The 19,524-nt window shown below is 38.7% G+C and overlaps 1 protein-coding gene across 12 annotated transcripts in view; it reads right to left on the bottom strand.

The window, feature by feature from the left end:
• The window catches only part of arid1b (AT-rich interactive domain 1B), a 609,086-nt gene that overhangs the window by 529,489 nt on the left and 60,073 nt on the right, over positions 1-19,524 (bottom strand). For all 12 annotated transcript variants that reach the window (XM_060831573.1, XM_060831574.1, XM_060831575.1 and 9 more), the window contains exon 2: positions 14,318-14,521. In XM_060831573.1, the coding sequence (XP_060687556.1) occupies positions 14,318-14,521 (204 nt within the window). The remainder of the gene's footprint in view (positions 1-14,317; positions 14,522-19,524) is intronic.

Below are 19,524 nucleotides of genomic sequence, written 5' to 3'. Positions count from 1 at the left end.
CAAAGCCTAGCATTCAGATGGGAAGGGAAGCGTGTCCAATTCTGGATAGTGAAGGGATACCAAATGCTAGCTTGAGGGGCTTAGGGGAAAAAAAAGTAATTCCTCCTGGTCCACAAGATTTGCTTTATAAAGTTCTTATCTGCTTCAGCTATCTGCTGCCATCTCCACTATACTGTCACCTTGCCCAGATTCTTCTAAAATCAAGGATTAAAAGTCAAATTAGCTCCCCATCTGTATGGCACAATTCAAGGCCTATAATGAAGAGCCAATGTCCCCCAGGAAAGAAGGAGCATGTCACACCAACTGCAGCCAGAAAAATGGCACATATTGCCTACATTGTAGATTCATGCAACAGAATCTCAGAATATAACCGCACAGAAAGAAGCCCATTAAGTCCATGCTAGTTTTATTAAACAACTGTCCAATTAGTTCCACTCCAGTGCACTTCAGTTATAGTTATGCTCTTCAAGAATTTATCCGATTCCATAACAGTAACTAGTAACTCTGCATTGATTGCCTTTTCAGACAGCACCTGCAAGTTAATCTACTAAGTAAAACACGTTGCCTCTGGTTCCGCTGTCAAGTTATCTTAAATCTGTATCCTCTGAAATAGCTTTTTCTTGTTTACTCTAATAAAACCTCTTGATTTTCAACATCTCCATTCAGAAAAAAACTTAACTTTCTCAGTTTCAAGGAATGTGAAAATTTCTACAGGTTTTCCACAGAAGCTTTTTATACTTGATGTCATTCTAATTAATCTCATCTGAAATATCCTTTCAAGACATTGATATCTTTCCTGAACTGTTGTATCTATAGAATTGGCCAGCTGCATTACAGTCATCAGAACTACAGAGGGCATCTTCAGAGTCTATGCAGTGCCAGTAAACTTCATTGCTAGCACACAGCATGACTTGTGCAATGGCTTCATACTTTAAGCTTATTTTATGTAGCAGACATTACAAAACCACTTACTCAGAGGAATACTTGAAATGAGCTCTCAAAAGCCTCACCTGTTGCCTCACTCCTGAGCAAGTCAGACAGTGAGGGGGAAAAATGAGGTCGGTTGATAGCCAGGCAACAGCTTCCCAAAAGCTGCTTCTTACCACCTGCAACTGACTCTTCTTTCCCCACTTTATTCCACAGAACCATATCCAGCACTGCCTTCTACCTCTTGGGCACACGCTGCTCAAGGAGATTCAATGAGGCACACTTTAGACTTTCATCTTCACTGCTCTTAGCATTATTAGTTTTCAAAATCTTAGGGTTAAAGGCACATTCCCTGGTTATTAATCTTCAAACTGAACTCAACTCTGAGCGGCACAGAATTAACAGCAATATACAAATCTCCAACACAAGCTAGAAGATCCTACAACATAATTTCAATTTTTTTCTAATGTTAGGTGATGCTTAAGTCTGTGATCTAGAAAATAGACCTACCTGATCTGGACATGAAGGGAATGCCAGCATTAAGCCATGCAGACATAGAGTGTCTCAGGTCCCATTATAAGTTCTTTGTAAAGCAAATCTTAACCAGGACTGCAGATGCTACAACTGAAATTGAGATCTTAGTGACCAAATTTTGAACCAGTTCCTGCTCACTCTAAACACTGCTGCTAGAAAATGTATGTGAACAATAAAGAGAAATTGAAAATAAACTAGTCTTTATTGATCTCAAAGACCACACTACTATCAACTGTTCAAATCATAGTATTTGAGTGTGGGATGAATAGGACAGGAGGAAAAAAATGACAAAAAATAAAACCCATGATCACCATGGGCAATCCACTAAATAAGCTAAAACTTTGGAACACCTTTCTGTGAAAGGATAGCTTAACATATAGAGTGAATGGGGTGAAGGGGAGAGAAAAGACAAAGTGTATGAACTCTGAAATCATATGAAGTTTTCAAAACACTCCAAAACTATTCAACATTGCACATTTATGGATGTTGATTAATGATTGGAACATGGCTTAATTCATTTAGTTTCATGTCTGTTCTCGCGCCAGCAATTACTGCTAGTACAATTGTCAACTATCAGCATGTTTTGTGTTGCTGATGCAAAGACATTAATAACAGAATTAGGACTGTGGCATAATTCTCTCAGTAAATTCACAGCAATTTGCAACTCATTAACAGATAAACATGTGGCCAGTGCAAACATAAATAAACATAAGTAGTGACTGTAGAAAGTCAAAATGTTATATTTGCTGTCAATTTAGGATTCCTAGTTAGCACATTAGTCTGGGCAGCACGGTGGCACAGTGGTTAGCACAGCTTCCTCACAGCGTCAGAGACCTGGATTCAATTCCCGCCTCAGGCAACTGCCTGTGTGGAATTTGCACATTCTCCCCGTATCTGCGTGGGTTTCCTCCGGGTGCTCCAGTTTCCTCCCACAGTTCAAAAATGTGCAGGTTAGGTTAGGTGAATTGGCCATGCTAAATTGTCCATAGTGTTAGGGAAGGGGTCTGGGTGGGTTGTGGGTCGGTGTGGACTTTCCCCCGAAGGGCCTGTTTTCACACTGTAAGTAATCTAATCATGACAAAATTAAACAGATTTTCAATAATGAAATTCTCAACTAGTGCACAATGATCTGCTCCAGAAGCATAAAAGAGCATTTTCTCTTTTCATTGACTAAAAATCAGCAGACTGGCTCAAGTCCTGAATCAGCTCCTCTGAGCAGTACTGACACAGTGGCTGATACCCAACCACAGAAAACCAATATCCTGTCTCCAAGCCAGGCTTCATAATTACACTGCTGACTCGCACTCTCAATCATGGCCATTTATTACGAGCTTCAGTCAAAAGTCCAGCAGAGTCATGTCACTGCCAGGAAATCTCAAGCTCCCCACACCCTCCTTGAAAAGAAATAAAAGGTTTGCTTCCTTGATGTACGAGAAAGTCAATATCCTAGACAAGACCATCAGACTATTTCTAGACAACGTGGATAAAAAGGTCCTGTGAGATGGAATTTACTTTGCAATTGATTAAATAATAAAATGAAGCTTACCTGAATTTTAATATTAATGCATATTACTGAAAGTATTGAGTCACTTATCTTTGTTGTAATATGTTTAGAATTTTAAAAGAATGAATCAAAAGATAATCTGAATTCCTATCATAAACAGAATTGTAACTACAGCTTTACATTAAAACTTGAGTACTGTATTTTTAACCATGATAACAAAGTATTATTCTCTGGCCATCGTGTACAAGTTAATTTAGAAAGGAACTAGATAGTTACTTGTATAAAAGTACCCAAGAGTTTGTGGAGCAAGCAGAAGAATTGGATTAGAATGGGTGGCACGTGGAGAAAAATCCTTGTATAGACTTGATGGTTCAACAGCTGCCAGAAATTAAATTGGAGAGGTGTGGAGTCAGAGATCAGAAAAGAAAATAATAGTCACTGCACCCCAAAACAGAATCTCAGTCAAGGTATTGACTAATGGAATCTAATATCCACTGCTTCTACAAGAGCCAATATTTCAGCGAAGTTTGACAAAGACTCCCAACCACACACTGAGACCTCATCTTGTGGCAAATAGATCTCACCAAAAAAAATCCTTTGTAAGAACAAATTACTGCAAATGCTGGAAGCTGTACTGAAACCAAATTGAGGAGTCACCAAGACTCAAAACGTTAGATTGCTCTGTCTTCATGAAAAGTTGTCCAACTCGCTGTGATTTCCAGCATTTCTTCTTTCCACTCCTTTGGAAGCTTCATTCTCAAGTCATAAGTGTGATTAGTTTACCCTTGTGTGCCTGCAGTCTCTGTGAGTGATGTCAGAAACACACTGCAGAAGTACAGATTTTATGTCACTTCATTTACACGTCCAGGAACACAAGACGAAAAGAGCTTAAAGAAAATTTACAAGATTACTTCTTCAGTTATGGGAGGGTTCCAGCTAATATCTGTGCCACTCACTCACTCTTCAGAACAACCAGCAACCAATCACGCTTTAACCTTATACATTTCAATCTGGATCCAAGTAAGTAGGACAGAAAACAAAGACACTTTCCTTTGTGGAAAGTTAATTGATTGTTCAATCTTCCACCTCCTGTAATACAGGTGATCCTAACAAACAAGTAATTAACAGCCACCATCTGTTTCTTGTTAACCTTAAATAAAGACTTGAACAAACTTAATAATATGATTAATTAGATATTAACAAATTCCCCTCTATTATTTTATATTATTTGCACATTTTGATACAATCAACATTTCAAAAAAATTCATATGTAGAAAGTCATAAAACAAGTAAATTAAAAAATTCTCCATAGTCTTAAAACTCAACATTTCATGTTATCTCAATATTCCTTTTAATAAGGAATACACTCTCTTTCAAGGATATCTAGTAACTTCTTAGGGCAACCATTGCTCTTGGTGTAACGGTCTAACAATTGGTGACTCGCATCAAACCACTTCATTTTAGAATTTTCACTTTCTTTCCAATACTTCACATGAACAAAGTCAACTCACAATCCTTTTTCTGTGACATATCTTGTCAAATTTGTGGGAAAACCTATGCACCTAACATTCTATTGACAATATTTTTCCGTGACTTTCCAATGCAAAAGATTTCCTTCAGAATATTAGAGTACTATTGGCTCAACCAGTGCCAGTGTTATTGTATCCATTGCTCCTGATGCAGTCTCCTCTACATTGGACACCTCCTCGTAGAGCGCTTTAGGGAACATCTCCGGGACACCTGCACCAATCAACCACACTGCCCTGTGGTCCAACATTTAAACTCACCCTCCCACTCTGCCGAGGACATGCAGGTCCTGGGTCTCCTCCACTGCCACTCCCTCACTACCCGATGCCTGGAGGAAGAACGCCTCATCTTCTGCCTCAGAACACTTCAACCCCAGGGCATCAACATGGACTTCACCACTTTCCTCATTTTCCCCGGCCCACCTTACCCCAGTTCCAACCTTCCAGCTCAGCACAGTCCTCGTGACCTGTCCTGCCTGCCAATCTCCCTTCCCACCTATCCGCTCCACCCTCCTCTCTGACCTATCACCTCCATCCCTACCCCCATTCACCTATTGTACTCTTTGCTACCTTGGAGAAAGTGAGGACTGAAGATGCTGGAGATCAGAGCTGAAAAATGTGTTGCTGGAAAAGCACAGCAGGTCAGGCAGCATCAAAGGAGCAGGAGAATCGACATTTCGGGCATAAGCCCTTCTTCAGAAACGTTGATTCTCCTGCTCCTTTGATGCTGCCTGACCTGCTGCGTTTATCCAGCAACACATTTTTCAGCTCTTTGCTATCTTCCCCACTCTCCTCTCTACCTACCTCCATTCCTGATGAAGGACTTTTGCACGAAACATCAATTTTCCTGCTCCTCGGATGCTGCCTGACCTACTGTGCTTTTCCAGCACCACACTAATCTAAACTCTGGTTTTCAGCATCTACAGTCCTCACTTTTGCCTGTGTTTTCATGGCAAAGGTACTTTCAACAACTCTTTATTTGCTTATCTTCACAATGTAAAAAATGAGGTCTGCAGATGCTGGAGATCACAGCTGCAAATGTGTTGCTGGTCAAAGCACAGCAGGCCAGGCAGCATCTCAGGAATAGAGAATTCTTTGTCTTTGTTTCGAGCATAAGCCCTTCATCAGGAATAAGAGAGAGAGAGCCAAGCAGGCTAAGATAAAAGGTAGGGAGGAGGGACTAGGGGGAGGGATAAGAGAGAGAGAGCCAAGCAGGCTAAGATAAAAGGTAGGGAGGAGGGACTAGGGGGAGGAGTACAAGCCTACTGACAACATTATTCTTCCCAAGAAGAAGCTGATAAACCTTGCTGAACTAAAATCTTCATATGAAATACGTCTGCATGCTTATATGACAGACCTCTAGATATAAAAGCCAAAATTTTACAAATTCCATGATCAAATCCCCGCAACACTCCAATACATGCATTTCTGGAGTCACAAATGGTGTGCATTGCACAATCAGCAAACATTCCCATTTCTAACATTATGATGGAGGAAAGGTCATTAATGAAACAGCTGAAGATTGCTGGGCCAAGGACACTACCTTTATGAACTGCAAAGATGTTCTGGAGCCGAGGTGATCAACTTGTAACAACCATAACCATCTTCATTTGTTCCACATAAGATTCCAACCAGGAGAAAGTGAGGACTGCCTGAAACGTCAATTCTCCTGCTCCTCAAATGCTGCTTGACCAGCTGTGCTGTTACAGCACCACACTCTTCGACACATGATTCCAACGAGCAAGCCAGTTTACCCCAATACAAATTAACTTGAGTTTTGCTAGGCCTTCTTGATGCTGCATGATTAGTCTTTTCTCTGAAGCCATCTTGGATCGAGTTTTAGGCAATGAGAAAGGAATAAGTGGCAATGCTTGAAAAATCTTTTTTTGGAAATATAACTAGTCGAGTTGATCAGGAGGAGCCAGAAGATGTGGTTCATTTGGACTTTCATGAGAGACTTTGTTGAAAGCTTTCCAAGAGATTAGTGTGTAAAATTAAAGCACATGGGATAATGGTTGATAAATTTTTAGATGGGCAGAAAATTGGTTAACAGATAGAAAACAAAGAGAGGTGGAATAAAAAGGGTTTTTTTCTGTACAGCAGGTAGCAACTAATGGCATATTGCAGGGGTAGGCAACAGAACCCCAAATATTCACAATATATATTAATGATTTAGAAGATGAAACTAAATGTAACCTCAAAATTTGCAGATGACATAAAGCTGGGTGACCGTCAGAATGAGATGTGAGAAGGATTTTCACAAAAACAATCACAGGAATGGAGGGATCATATGTGGAGCAGTTATGGATTCTGGATCTGTACCCAAAAGGAGATTAGAAGGATGAGGGGAGATTGCACTGAAATGTATAGAATACGGAGACCCCTGGATAGAGTGGATGTGGAGAAGTAGTTTTCACTAGTAGGACAGACCTGAATGAACAGCCTCACAGGGAAGGTACCAAGGCTGGACCAAAGGATCTGTTTTCCATGCTGTACATCTCTATAATTCAATGACTATACAAGTTAGGTGCAGAAAGGCATCCAGAACCAGGTGGTATTAGTTTAAGTATAAGGGGTAAACTTAAGATTGTGAGGAGGAGAACATTCTTCACCCAGAGAGTGGTCAGCCTGTGGAATTCACTATGCACTTTTCAAGGATCTGGTATAAGTAGCTTTTGTGGCTAAACAAATATGGAGCAAGTCTGGGATTAGGGTACTGAGCTTAAATGATCAACCATGATGATACGGAATGGCAAAGAAGGCTCGAGGGTTTGAATGGCCTACCTCTCCTATCTTCTATATTTCTCTTAACTAGATATTATTGTAAACTGACCAAATCTAGTTGCCATGACTGTGAAGTACATAGTAATAATTTTTCTTCCCCTTATCATATACCTTCAAGTCAACTGCAACAACTCATTCTCTTAGGAGACTCTTTATGGGCTGTGATGGCAATTTTTGTTTTTTTTTATATATATCTCAATTATCACTGATATATTCTGTAAATTTAGTGTTCTCCTCATTGTTTGTTACAGCATTCTTAGTAGAATTTTTAACTTGCAAGATGGATGGACAAACTGTAGTTTTAAATTAACTAGTCTCTTTTCTCTTTTAAAAACTTCTAATCCTGATGCCAAGAACTTCCTTTTGATTTTTTTTTAGTTACAGAAGTTAGAACTTAAGGAAACACAACGTCTTGTGTAAACTGCAAATCGACAGACATCCCAAGAATAACTGCCATGTCATATTCCATGGCCAGTTTCATTTAAGCAATTTCTATCAATGACCTGATCAACAAATCTGTTTCACTTTATACAACATATGCTCATGAAATGGTTTACTGTAGCCATGTTACAGGGAATCATCCTTTTTTTTTTAATGTTGTCATCTCTAAGCCTGACATAGGTGGAACTCTCAAATTTCTTAATCTTACTTTGGCCCTTGCCATTTACCATCTACCACACACACATTTGACATACATCCCAGTGCAAGTGAAGTGAGTCCTTAACCACAACTACGAGGCTGAAATTTCCTGAAACAATTTACATTCTCTGTTTGATCAGCATTACCATTTTCTCCTTCCAACACTTGTATTATGCATAATTTTACAAACCTTATTATTCTATTTTTGACAATGGTGAAATACACAGTTTTGAAATACACAGTGGTATTTCAAGTGGCATCTAAAACATCTGTTGACCATACCTCAGGCCTTCCTAAAGTTAATTCTTCTATTATAATTCCTCATTTATGTCATCCGTTATAATTAACAGATATCTCTGAACTCACTTCTTATGATTTTCTTACTGCATCGATGCACTTGGCCTAATTCTGATCTGGCTCAAATCACCACTATCAGTGAATGTTTGCTTCTGCATATTACTGCTGAATCGCTCAAGTAAGTAATGAAGGTCGTTAGAAATTACTAAATTCTTCAAAACTATTTCTGTTAAGGCTTCTGACATCCATTTCAAAGAACGCCTTCTTCTGAAAAATCTAACTTCAGTTAATGCTAGGAGTCAATCAATGTTTGACTCCTTCGCACAGACCAACAACTTAAAGGCAAGCAATAAGTTAGGAATCAAATAGAATTTTTGCAATCTTAAATAGTCTAATTAATTCCATTATACATTTTTCTAAGAGACATTACAGTTTACAGCTCTCCAAGTTTTATTTAAACCTCAGGATTTCACCAAAGCTGACTCCCACCTGTGAAGCATTCAACATGCCAAGAACAAGGAACAATTTGTATTCCTTACAGGAATAAGGGGACCAATCTCATAACACAAAAGATAAATTGGGACTTCATCTACCAACTAATTTTATGCAGACTATATTCTCCAACCATCTGGAGTGAATTCTTCGCATGATTGTTTAACGATCCAAGCCAGGTCAGATGTGAACTTGCAGTCTAATTGATCAGCAACATTTTATGCAACATTTCCTCAATGGCTGCATGAGTCCATTAAAGAAATAACTTTCTGCTGTATCCATGACCACAATATTTATGTACCACACAAGCCCCTGATGTTACCTTTAGCAAAACAAGAAAGTTGCCAATCAGAAATTTTGTGGGTGTTCAAGTCCAGTCCTTATCTCTTTCTCCACAAATGTGCTTTCAGTTGTCTCTTTTGCCCTTACTAAGTTTGGTCATAGAATAAAACCTTTGCATGCCCCATCATATAGATCAATTAAAACTACCCCAATTAAAGTCACATGCCAATGGAAAACTTGAAATAGAATTTCATGGCATTTTCCACTACATTTTAATAGATTTTACAAGTTCCACCTCTGTCTTTTAATAGCCTCAATACTCAAACACTTCAAGGTGTTTGACAAGGCTCATCATGGTAGACTGGTTAGCAAGGTTAGAGCTCATGGAATCCAGAAGGAGCTAGCCAATTGGACATAAAACTGGCTCGAAGGTGGGAGACAGGGCAGTGGCACTGAAAGGTTATTTTTCAGGCTGGAGGTGATGTGTCACAAAAATCAGTATTGGGTCCACGGATTTTTGTCATTGATATGAATATTTAGATGTGACTTTAGGGGATTTGGCTAGTACCTTTGCAGATTACACCAACATGGTGGCATTGTGGATTGTGAAGATGATTATCTCAAAGCACAACAGGATCTTGACCAGATGGGTGAAGGAGTAGCAGATGGAATTTAATGTAGATAAATGCGAAATGTTGCAATTTGGTAAGGCAAATCAAGGCAGGACTAATACACTTAATGGTAAAGCCCTGGGGAATGTTGCCAAACAAGGAGACCTGGGCGTGCAGGTTCACTATTCCTTGAAAGTGGAATTGCAGGTAGACAGGGTGGTCAAGATGGCATTTGGCACACTTGCCTTAATTGCCAGTGCATGGAATATAGGGGTTGGGATGTCATGTTGCAGTTGCACCGAACATTGGTGAGACCACTTTTAGAATACGTTGTTCAATTCTGATCTCCCAGCTATGGGAAAGGGCTTGTTAAACTTGAAAGGGTTCAGAAAAGATTTACAAGGATGTTATCAGGAATGAAGAGTTTTAGTTTGAGGGAGAGGCTGAATAGGCTGGGGCTATTTTCCTTGGAACATTGGAGACTGAGGGGTGACCTTATTGGGGTTTATAAAATGAAGGGCATGGATAGGGTGACTAGCCAAGGTCTTTTTCCCAGGGGAGCCCAAAACTAGAGGGCATAGGTTTCGGAGAGTGGGAATATGGGCTAAAAGCTGACAAATGACACTGGATCAGTTTAGGATATCTGATCAGCATGGACAGGTTGGGCTGAGGGTCTATTTCCATGATGTATAACTCTGACTCTATGACCTACTACGTTTAGTAATGTACTTTTTTAAATCTTTAACATATAGGGTGAACGATCTCTCTATTTAACATTAAGACAACTGAGTTTATAAAAATGAACAATTTGCTCTGTTTCCAATTCTTAACCACCACATGTCATTAATATTTGTCTAGCACTGACCAAAAACAGATTTTAAAATACATAATGTAACAATTCACTAAACTGCAGATACAATGACTTTTCAAAAATAATTGCCTCATCATGCTCTGTCAAGTTGCAGCTGATAACAGCAAAGATATTTCATTAATGGAAAAGTTGAGTCGAGACTAACTACATCAATATTGGAAACTGTGGATTATTCCAATAATTTTAGATGAACTTACAATTCTCCTTAGGGATCTCAAAACTACAGCAAATGGTACTTTCACAGTCCTTAACCTTGCATCAATCCTTACTAGTGAACCTAGATAACATTTTAACCAATCTGTTAACATACTGCCATAATGTAGACTGCACAATTGATTAAGTCCACGATGAACATACTAATTACAAGACTACACTTTCTGTGGCCAGTACAATATGTTAAGCTTCATATCTGCCTCAGTGGTATATCTCTTCCCTCTTGCAAGATACTTCAAGTACTCACACACCTTTTAACAGTTTCTTGAGTAGTACTGGAATTCATTTACTTTTAATGATGTTCCAATTCTATCTTCAGATATAATCGCCAGATTGGCTGAAGGCGCTTTCCTCCTTCCATGGCATTGTCACTTGCTTCCATAACTGGACTTGAATAATTGAAGTCCAACAATGATCAAGTCCCCTATGCTTTGGGGCAAGAAAAAAAAATCCAAATTGTTCCACTAACACTCTTGAAAATAACTGTTTCCTCCCAGGACATTTTTTAAGATAGATTCTGATATAATCTTATTAATGCTTTGTGCAACTGTAGTAAAATCGCCTTACTTTTATACTTCCTTCCTACGTATTGTCACTTCTTGTACCTACAAAACAAACTTTTGTATTTCATCTACCAGAACACACTGATCCTTCTGAACTACTGAGTTCTGAAATCTCTCCATTTAAATAGTAAACTGATCTATCCTACCTGCCAAAGTGGATTAGTTCAAATTTTTCACTATTTTACTTTATCGGCTAATCTGCTACGTTTATTTTCTTAATTCACAACAAACACTATCGATACAAACAAATGAACTAATGGAAGTTAAAATACCGTTACTGTAATTTACACAGATGAAAAAGGATCTGCAGCTTCATGCTAAAATATCCATGTGCACGCATCTTCATATCATCGTAATCTAGAGACACCATTAACTAAATTGCAAAGACATCATCCACAATACCTATTTGTTACAGTCAACAAGGTTTATAAAAACACATTTTGATTTATTTTCCTATGCCTGTTCACATTCAGCTAAGTTTGTATGTTTTGCTATTCATAGTGGTAATAACATTCAGGTGATGAAACCACTGATCAGCTGTTATAAGATTTTCTGAGATCAGCCATTTTGGGAACATGGCAATACATGAATATTTGTGGGACGCAAAGCAGAAAGCTCAAAAAGTTCAATTTAAAACTCCCCTTCAGAAAATAAGTGATACTCTACAAGTGCAACCATATTTTAAGAAATGATCATTCTTATATTTTAAATCAAGGAAATCGCAGCCGGCAAGTTATTGGGTTTAACCTTAAGGTTCTTTTCCTTGTGGCATTAGGTTATGAATTTAATAGTTCATGATTTATTCTGCGGTCCAAATGTATCAAATAAATAATCACTGCTGATCAGTCAGATACTACTAATAAAATCTTAGGTTAGTAAATAAAAAAGTAACAAGTCCCAGAATTATCCAAGTCAATGAACATTGAGAGTGTGGTAGTATTTGGCATTCCTAAATATTTCATATGTATTCGTATTTCACTAGATATGACATCAGAGTCAAGTAACTACTTTTCAAACTAAGTTATTCTAGAATATACATTGCCACATTCAAACATCAAGAGAATGCAACATTGTTAAACTGAAGGGAATTATGAAAAAAAATGCAGATTATGCAAAATATATCTTAAAAATAGCAACCACTTGCTCTTCTAACAAAAATAAAATCCACTTATTTCATATATATGGATACTTCATGCTACATTCATTTATCATCAGAGCTGTCAGCAACATGGAATACAGTCTGATCAACATCACACATACCAAGAGACTTCCATTACTAATCAAAGTTTATTTTCCCCAAATTAGAACGTTCTGATTAGGGGAACCTATTAAGTAGCGTAGCTTCAGGTTTATATTAACATTCCAGTTCAGTTATTGTAGTCTGAATGCAAATCAGGTATTAATATATTTTTTCATGTTTCACATTCACCATTTGAAACATAAACAGCACCATATAAAAAATATCATTTTTGTTACACAGTACATTAGACACAGAAGTGCAATGCAAACAAGATTAGGTACATTATCATATGGAAGCTGTTATAGTGAGAAATTGTGGCAGCTTGGTTGTAAGTGCCCATTAATTTTTCAACTATTCACAATCCTGATTTGGTGAAAGAAATGTGGTGTTGAGACACAGACACCAGAAGAGTCAGGTACAATTCAATGTGACTTCACGTGATGTGACATTAGGAGATGCAATTATTGTTCTCAAGTAAAATTTTGGTAAGTTGTTAAAAAGTTTCCAGACTTTGATCATTACCTGATAATTCCCCATCAGAAAGCAGTGATAAATAACCCTGATGAAGGGCTCTTTCCAAAACGTCAATTTTCTTGCTCCTCAGATGCTGTCTGACCTACTGTACTTTTCCAGCACCCCACTCTTGACTCTAAATAACCCCATGGTTGAGTTGCCTGTCAGGACCCATTCTGGGCTAAAGAACAGCCATTTGGACAAGATACTGAGGGCATTGAGTACTCTCTGAACTGCATTCAAGCAAGAATCAAAATCTTCCTGTCCGTTATGGGCATTAATTTAAAATACAAAGATACAAAGTTCATTTAGAACACTAGAGTAATAGGATTGTTAAGCAATTAATTTTGACCTTCACAGTCCAATAAAGTTTCTTCAAACAGTTTCCCTCAATTAAAACAATGAACACTGAAGAATCATAGAATCCCTACAGTGTGGAAACAGGTCAATTGGCCCAACAAGTCCACAGTGACCCTCCGAGGAATAATCCACCAAGACCCATTCGCCTACACCATTACTTGACATTGACCCCAACCTTACACATCCCTAGATACTGTGAGAGCAATTTAGCATGACCAATTCACCTAACTTGCAAATCTTTGGATTGTGGGAGGAAACCAGAGCACCTGGAGGAAACCCACACAGACACGGGGAGAATGTGCAAACTCCACACAGACATTTGTCCAAGGTTGGAATCAAATCCAGGCACTGGGCGCGGTGAGGCAGCAGTGCTAACCACCGATCATAACTAAATTAATACTTAAGAATTGGATTGGTTTATTTGCAAATACTAATCCTTTCATAGGAGTATTATAAAGCAACCATCTTCAGTTCTTTACTTCCTTCCTTGCTTGCACTTTACAGTATTTCTCATTTAGATACTTGCAGTTGCTGCATTCTTGAATCCTTTCATTTACCAACGTAATGGTTTATATCTACGAAGACAGGGGACACCTCTGATGAGAGAAAAAAAAGGAACATTTCCACCCCCTTGTTCATTACAAACTCTCTGCATCAGTGGTTTTAGAAATGACAGAAGCATGGTAAACAAGGCAGCAGTTTCTCACTACAGATTTAAGTGAGTGTTTTAAATCATTCAAACTTCACAATGCATTGGTTATCTATGCCTCTTGATCTAACTACCATTATACATTGGCTATTTTCTGCTGTATCCAGTGTACCTCACCCCACAATTTAGAAAATCTACAAATCACCACAACCAAGCAATGTTTTCCATTCCCATTATTAAATGACTTACCTGATTTCAAGTTGTTAGCTACAACAGAGAGCTATAATAATCTGAAAATGATATTACATTTACCTGTTGCTGTAAGTATTGCATTCCTCCCATATTACTTGGATTTCTGCCCTGCATGGTTACTGGATAACGTTGTGGTGTAGGAGGTCCATATGACTGCCCAGGGTAAGGTCCACTCTGCTGTTGATGCTGCTGCTGTGAATAAGGATTGTTGTTCATCCCGTATAGCTGAGGTCTCTTCATACCCATTTGTTCAACTGGGTTGCCCTACATTAGGAACATTAAGAAGAATTGATAACGGATACATCTTAAATGTTTTAGAATTTGCAACTAATTTAAAATGTTATCCCAGCCCTGAAAAGAATAGCTAACAGCTTGAACTATTCTCGCTATCCTTCAGCTATTGTGTCTCATAATATTCAGAAAATATGTCAACATGTCACCACTGCAAAAACAGAAAACAAATTCTCGAGCAATTTATTACCATCTCCATTCATCATATTAAATTCTCCCCAATAGGTGGTAATTTTGTATTGCATCTAATAGAAGAGTTTCATCAATTGCAAGATTGACATGAAGCAATGAGGGGGGGGTCTTCTAGTGCCATGCCAGTTTCAACTGAACCTGGAATGAGCTGAGCAGTTTTGATGACTACTTGAAAAGAAGATAGGTATCACACTCGTTGGTGGCAAATCTTGCTTCAATTTCAGTGTAAAAATGCTTGTGATCAAAAATTGAACATTTTCAGGCACCCAGTGTCAACATCAAAGCAGACGCAAGTGTACATCAAAATCACAATCATCCATCTGAATGAACACACAGTTGTAATGAATTATTTCAATCCCAAAAAGATCACTGCAGGATTTCCTCAGGGCAGTATTCCAGGCCCAACCGTCTTTAGGTGCTTCAATAATCATCTCTCCATAAAGGTAGTGACCAACACCTGTGCAAATCTTCCAGGCAATAATTAATTAACTAATTACCTCCAACATCTAACCAACACGAACAGTTACCTGAAGTCTATGGTTACTACTGCAGACCAATAGCTGGTATACTGAAGGGGATGGCTCACACCCAGACTACTCTAGGCCCAAATTAATATAACAATCTCTACTTGCTAGAAATGGAAGTAGCCCACGAAGCTCAAACAAAAATAATCACTGTGATTATGACCCCATCCACTGGGTAAACATCCACACTCTTTACCACCCACATTTCCTATCTACACTACATTATCTACACCATGCCCCACAGCCCCTTAAAACACACAAATTTGAAAACTAGAACAAAAGTAGCAGAGTACATCATCTCCCCTGCACCCCCCCCCACCCAAAATTCCCCTTTAAGATAAACCTGGATATGTTTTGCCATTCCATCATCAGTAAAGCCACATTAAGAGAATGATTTTTTTTTAAGATTTTCATTTTCAAAATAGCATCCCTGAAATAAACAAGCATAGATGGGGATAGTAATTCTTCTACAGCTAAGCATTCAGGTTACAACCACTTGTTTTCACAGACAATAAACATTAAAAACTAAAATACAAAGCTTCTTAGGTAGTTTATGTAACTCAAATCCCCAACTCTTTTGATCACTTCTGCAGATATGATGATCCAATGTCTTGGGCAATCAGATCCAGGGCAAGTTTCCTCTATTCCACCACAACATTTCGTAGACCTTACATGAGAAAAAAGCTGATATTTTTTAATGTGCTGCACATTCCATATAATTCTTTGTAATACTACAGCGTAACACTGCTTGTCATATGGGCTGAGTCCTCTTTGACCAAAACTGTCAATTTAAAAATATTTTTTGTCTATAAGCCCAAGCCCAGTAGTCAGCTCACATTAGATTTGCACATATCCAATAATCTTTTATCTTACTTCACACTTTTATGTTCAGTACACAGAAGAGACTTTCTCTCTCACCAGTTCAGGATAAAATATCAATTGCCAAAATCAAAAGAACATACAAACTCAATCCTGTTTCTTTTTAAACAATTCCAATGAGTTCTGGGACAAGTGGGCTCTGTCACCACAACTGATCAGCGGAGTGAGGGAGAACCCAGTGTCAAGGAACAGTAAACCCCTCACATTATATTATCGTGTTTCCATCCTTCCGTCCTTCTCTAATCAAAAGAGAGAGATTGAAGCAGGCTGTTAAGAAGTTTGTTGCAGCCGAGAGGGTAATTGGTCTCTTTGTAAAGATTGCATTGTAACTTAAGAAATCAGTTAGTGCTGCTAGTTGGTATAAGTCCAGGCTTAGGTGAATACCTGGCTTCAGTAAGGCGAGCAAGGTAAGAAAATATGCCTATCAGGGTAATAATTAAAGACACAGGAAGTAAATTTGATTTGAGAAGACTCAGTAAACTCTCAGAAAAAAGGGTAAACTCAGGTTAACTGCAACAGAAATAAGTGCAAAACACTGCACTGGTATAAATCAGAAAATGTTTTAAATAGTCAGCAAATTTGGCTAGTCTCTATCTGAAGAGGGAAATATCAAGTCAATGTTTCAGCGTGATGACATCATCAGAACTTCAAAAATGAAATGTGTAATAGTTTTCAGCAGGTGCATCGGGGGTTGCTACAGGCTAGAAATACGCAAAAAATATCAAATGGCAGCAAGGATGAGGCATATAGGGCGAAAGGAATGGCCTCAGCAAGAAATAAAGACAGATCTACAGGAACTAAGTGAATTAATATGTGAATCTAAGAAAATGGGGAGTGGTTATGATCTAAAAATCATTGAATCCAATGTTAGTTCAGAAGGATATAAAAGAATCCAACTAAAAAGATGAGGTATGGCCCCACAGGCATACATGCAACTTTACTGAAACTGTATAGGGAGCTAAACTTAAAGTGGGGCAAAGAATTAAAATAGAGACAGCAAACACTAGAAATTCTTGGCAGAGTTGGCAACATCTGTGGAGAGATGAGGAATTAACATTTCAGGTTGATAATTTTTCATCAGAAACAGGCTACCAGAATCTCAGGATCACTATTTGCAGACTGATGGAAGTATTCCACCACAAAGCCTGATCCCACCTGCATTTCATCTCTCCATTGCATAGGAGACTGAGTCACAAGCGGCCAAAACAGTGTGCTATGTTGATAGTACAGGTTTCACTACGAATGAATGGATTAGGAAGTGGGAAAATAAGAAGTAAAGGGAAGGAGTTGCATCGCCTGTATTTGCATCTAAAGCTGCCATGCAAAGGAAGTGCGTTTCAGATTGAAGTGTGATCAGGATGCTATAATTTTTATTGTATCAAAATATTAAATCAGCTATATAGCACTAAAACTGTTAAAACTGTAAGGCACTCGATAGTAGCATCACACTGCAGGCAGCCAACTGTTCAATATGGAGGCTGGTGTGGAGGAAGGCAAATACAAAGATGATGACGACTAATGCTCTGGGAGGGAATAAAAGGGGCAAGAGGAGAAGTGTTGAAATGGAATGGTCAAAAGATTCCATTAATCACTGTGGTAAGAATGGGAGCAGTTAATTTCCATTGAGGAAAAGGAAAGATATTGGAAGCCTGGTATGGAAGCGAAGAAACTGGTGTGGTATTTCCACCCCAAAGAAATGCTCTAAGCACCAGAAACTACTGCTTCCTTCTATCACCTGCCAGGTTTACACAGTTCAGAGAAATTAGCTAATGGTGATTAAAAACAGAATCACAGCTAAAGGCATTGAATAACTGACTTGAATAAAGATGAAAAGCACCCAAGCAAGTGGATGGGCTCCTCATCCCATCATTAAATTTGGAACAGACAGGTCTCATTTCAAATTTCCAGGTTTTTAAACCGGCACTCAAGAAGAACAAATTTTATTAATACATTATGCTTGAAGCAATAAAATGTTCCAAGGTGCTTCAGGAGCATTACAAAAACCCTACCATACAAGGAGATTCTACCAGGGTAGACATCTGGACAAATAAGTAGGTTTTAAGAAGTATTAAAAGGAGCAAATTAAAGAGGCAGAGAGGTGCAAAGAGGCAAATCCAGAGCTTGGGGTCTAGGCAAATGAGGACCAGCTACAAAAATCAGAGATGCACAAGAGGCCAGAATTAGAGGACTCCAGATTTCACCAAGGGACATGGGCTGGAGGAGATAACAGAGGGAGCAAGACCCTGAAGGAAATTTTTAAAAAGCATTTTAAAACCAACATAATGCTTGATCAAGAGCTAATTTCGGTTAGGAAGACATGAACAACAAGGCAAATTAAGACCGAAGGAAGAGAGCTTTGGATGACCTCAAATTTATATCAAATATGGGAGGACCATTCAGAAGTACATTAGAACAGAGCAGAGGTAATGAAGGCATGCACAAGGGTCTCAGGAGCAGAAGCAGGGTGAAGTTATACAGGTTATACAGTCATAAGAGCTGTACAGCATGGAAACAGACCCTCAGTCCAACTTGACCATGCTGACCAGATATCCTAAATTAATCTACTCCCATTTACCAGCACTTGACCCATATCCCTCTAAACCCCTCCTAGTCATATACCCATCCAGATGCCTTTACAATGTTGTAATTCTACCAGCCTCTGCCATTTCTTCTCGCAGCTCATTCCATATGTCCACCACCTTCTGCATGCAAAAGGTGCCCCTTAGGTCCTTTTTATATCTTACCCCACTCACCTTCAATCCATGCACTCTAGTGTTGGACTCCCCTACCCCAGGGAAAAGATCTTGTCTATTCACCCTGTCTATGCCCCTCATGTTTTCATAAACCTCTATAACTTCACTCCTCAAGTCTTCTACATTCCAGGGAAAATACATTGCCAAAATAAGTTTGGAAACTCATTTCAGGTTCAAATCTGACGGTAAGTTTGCAAACAGGCTGACTTACTCAAATTGTCAGGAAAAGGAATAGAGTCACTAGCTGGAAGAAAGAGAGTTGAGAGTTTACAGCATAAAACAAAAGCAGTAGTTTATCTTTCCCAGTATTTAACTGGAGAATGACTGCTCATACAATTGCCCTGGAAACAATCTATACAATTAGATGCCATTATCAAATGTGGAGAAACTGATGTCATGCATAGTTTATATTTTCTCATGGGAAGTGAGCAGCACTGACAAGGTCAGCATATGTTTGCCATCCACATACTGCCCTTGATAAGACGGCATTGAGCCATTTTTTGTTGAACTGATTCAAGTACTACAGCAGTGTGCGCATGCCTTGAAGAGAAATTTGCAGGTAGTAATCTTCCCATGCACCTGCTAGCTTTGTCCTTCTATGTGGTAGACGTAATGGTTTGAAAAGTGT

Source organism: Hemiscyllium ocellatum, chromosome 10 (genome assembly GCF_020745735.1).
Source record: "Hemiscyllium ocellatum isolate sHemOce1 chromosome 10, sHemOce1.pat.X.cur, whole genome shotgun sequence".
Lineage (NCBI taxonomy): Eukaryota > Metazoa > Chordata > Chondrichthyes > Orectolobiformes > Hemiscylliidae > Hemiscyllium > Hemiscyllium ocellatum.
Note: the sequence above shows the minus strand (reverse complement) of the source record. Positions and strands in the feature narration are given on the sequence as shown.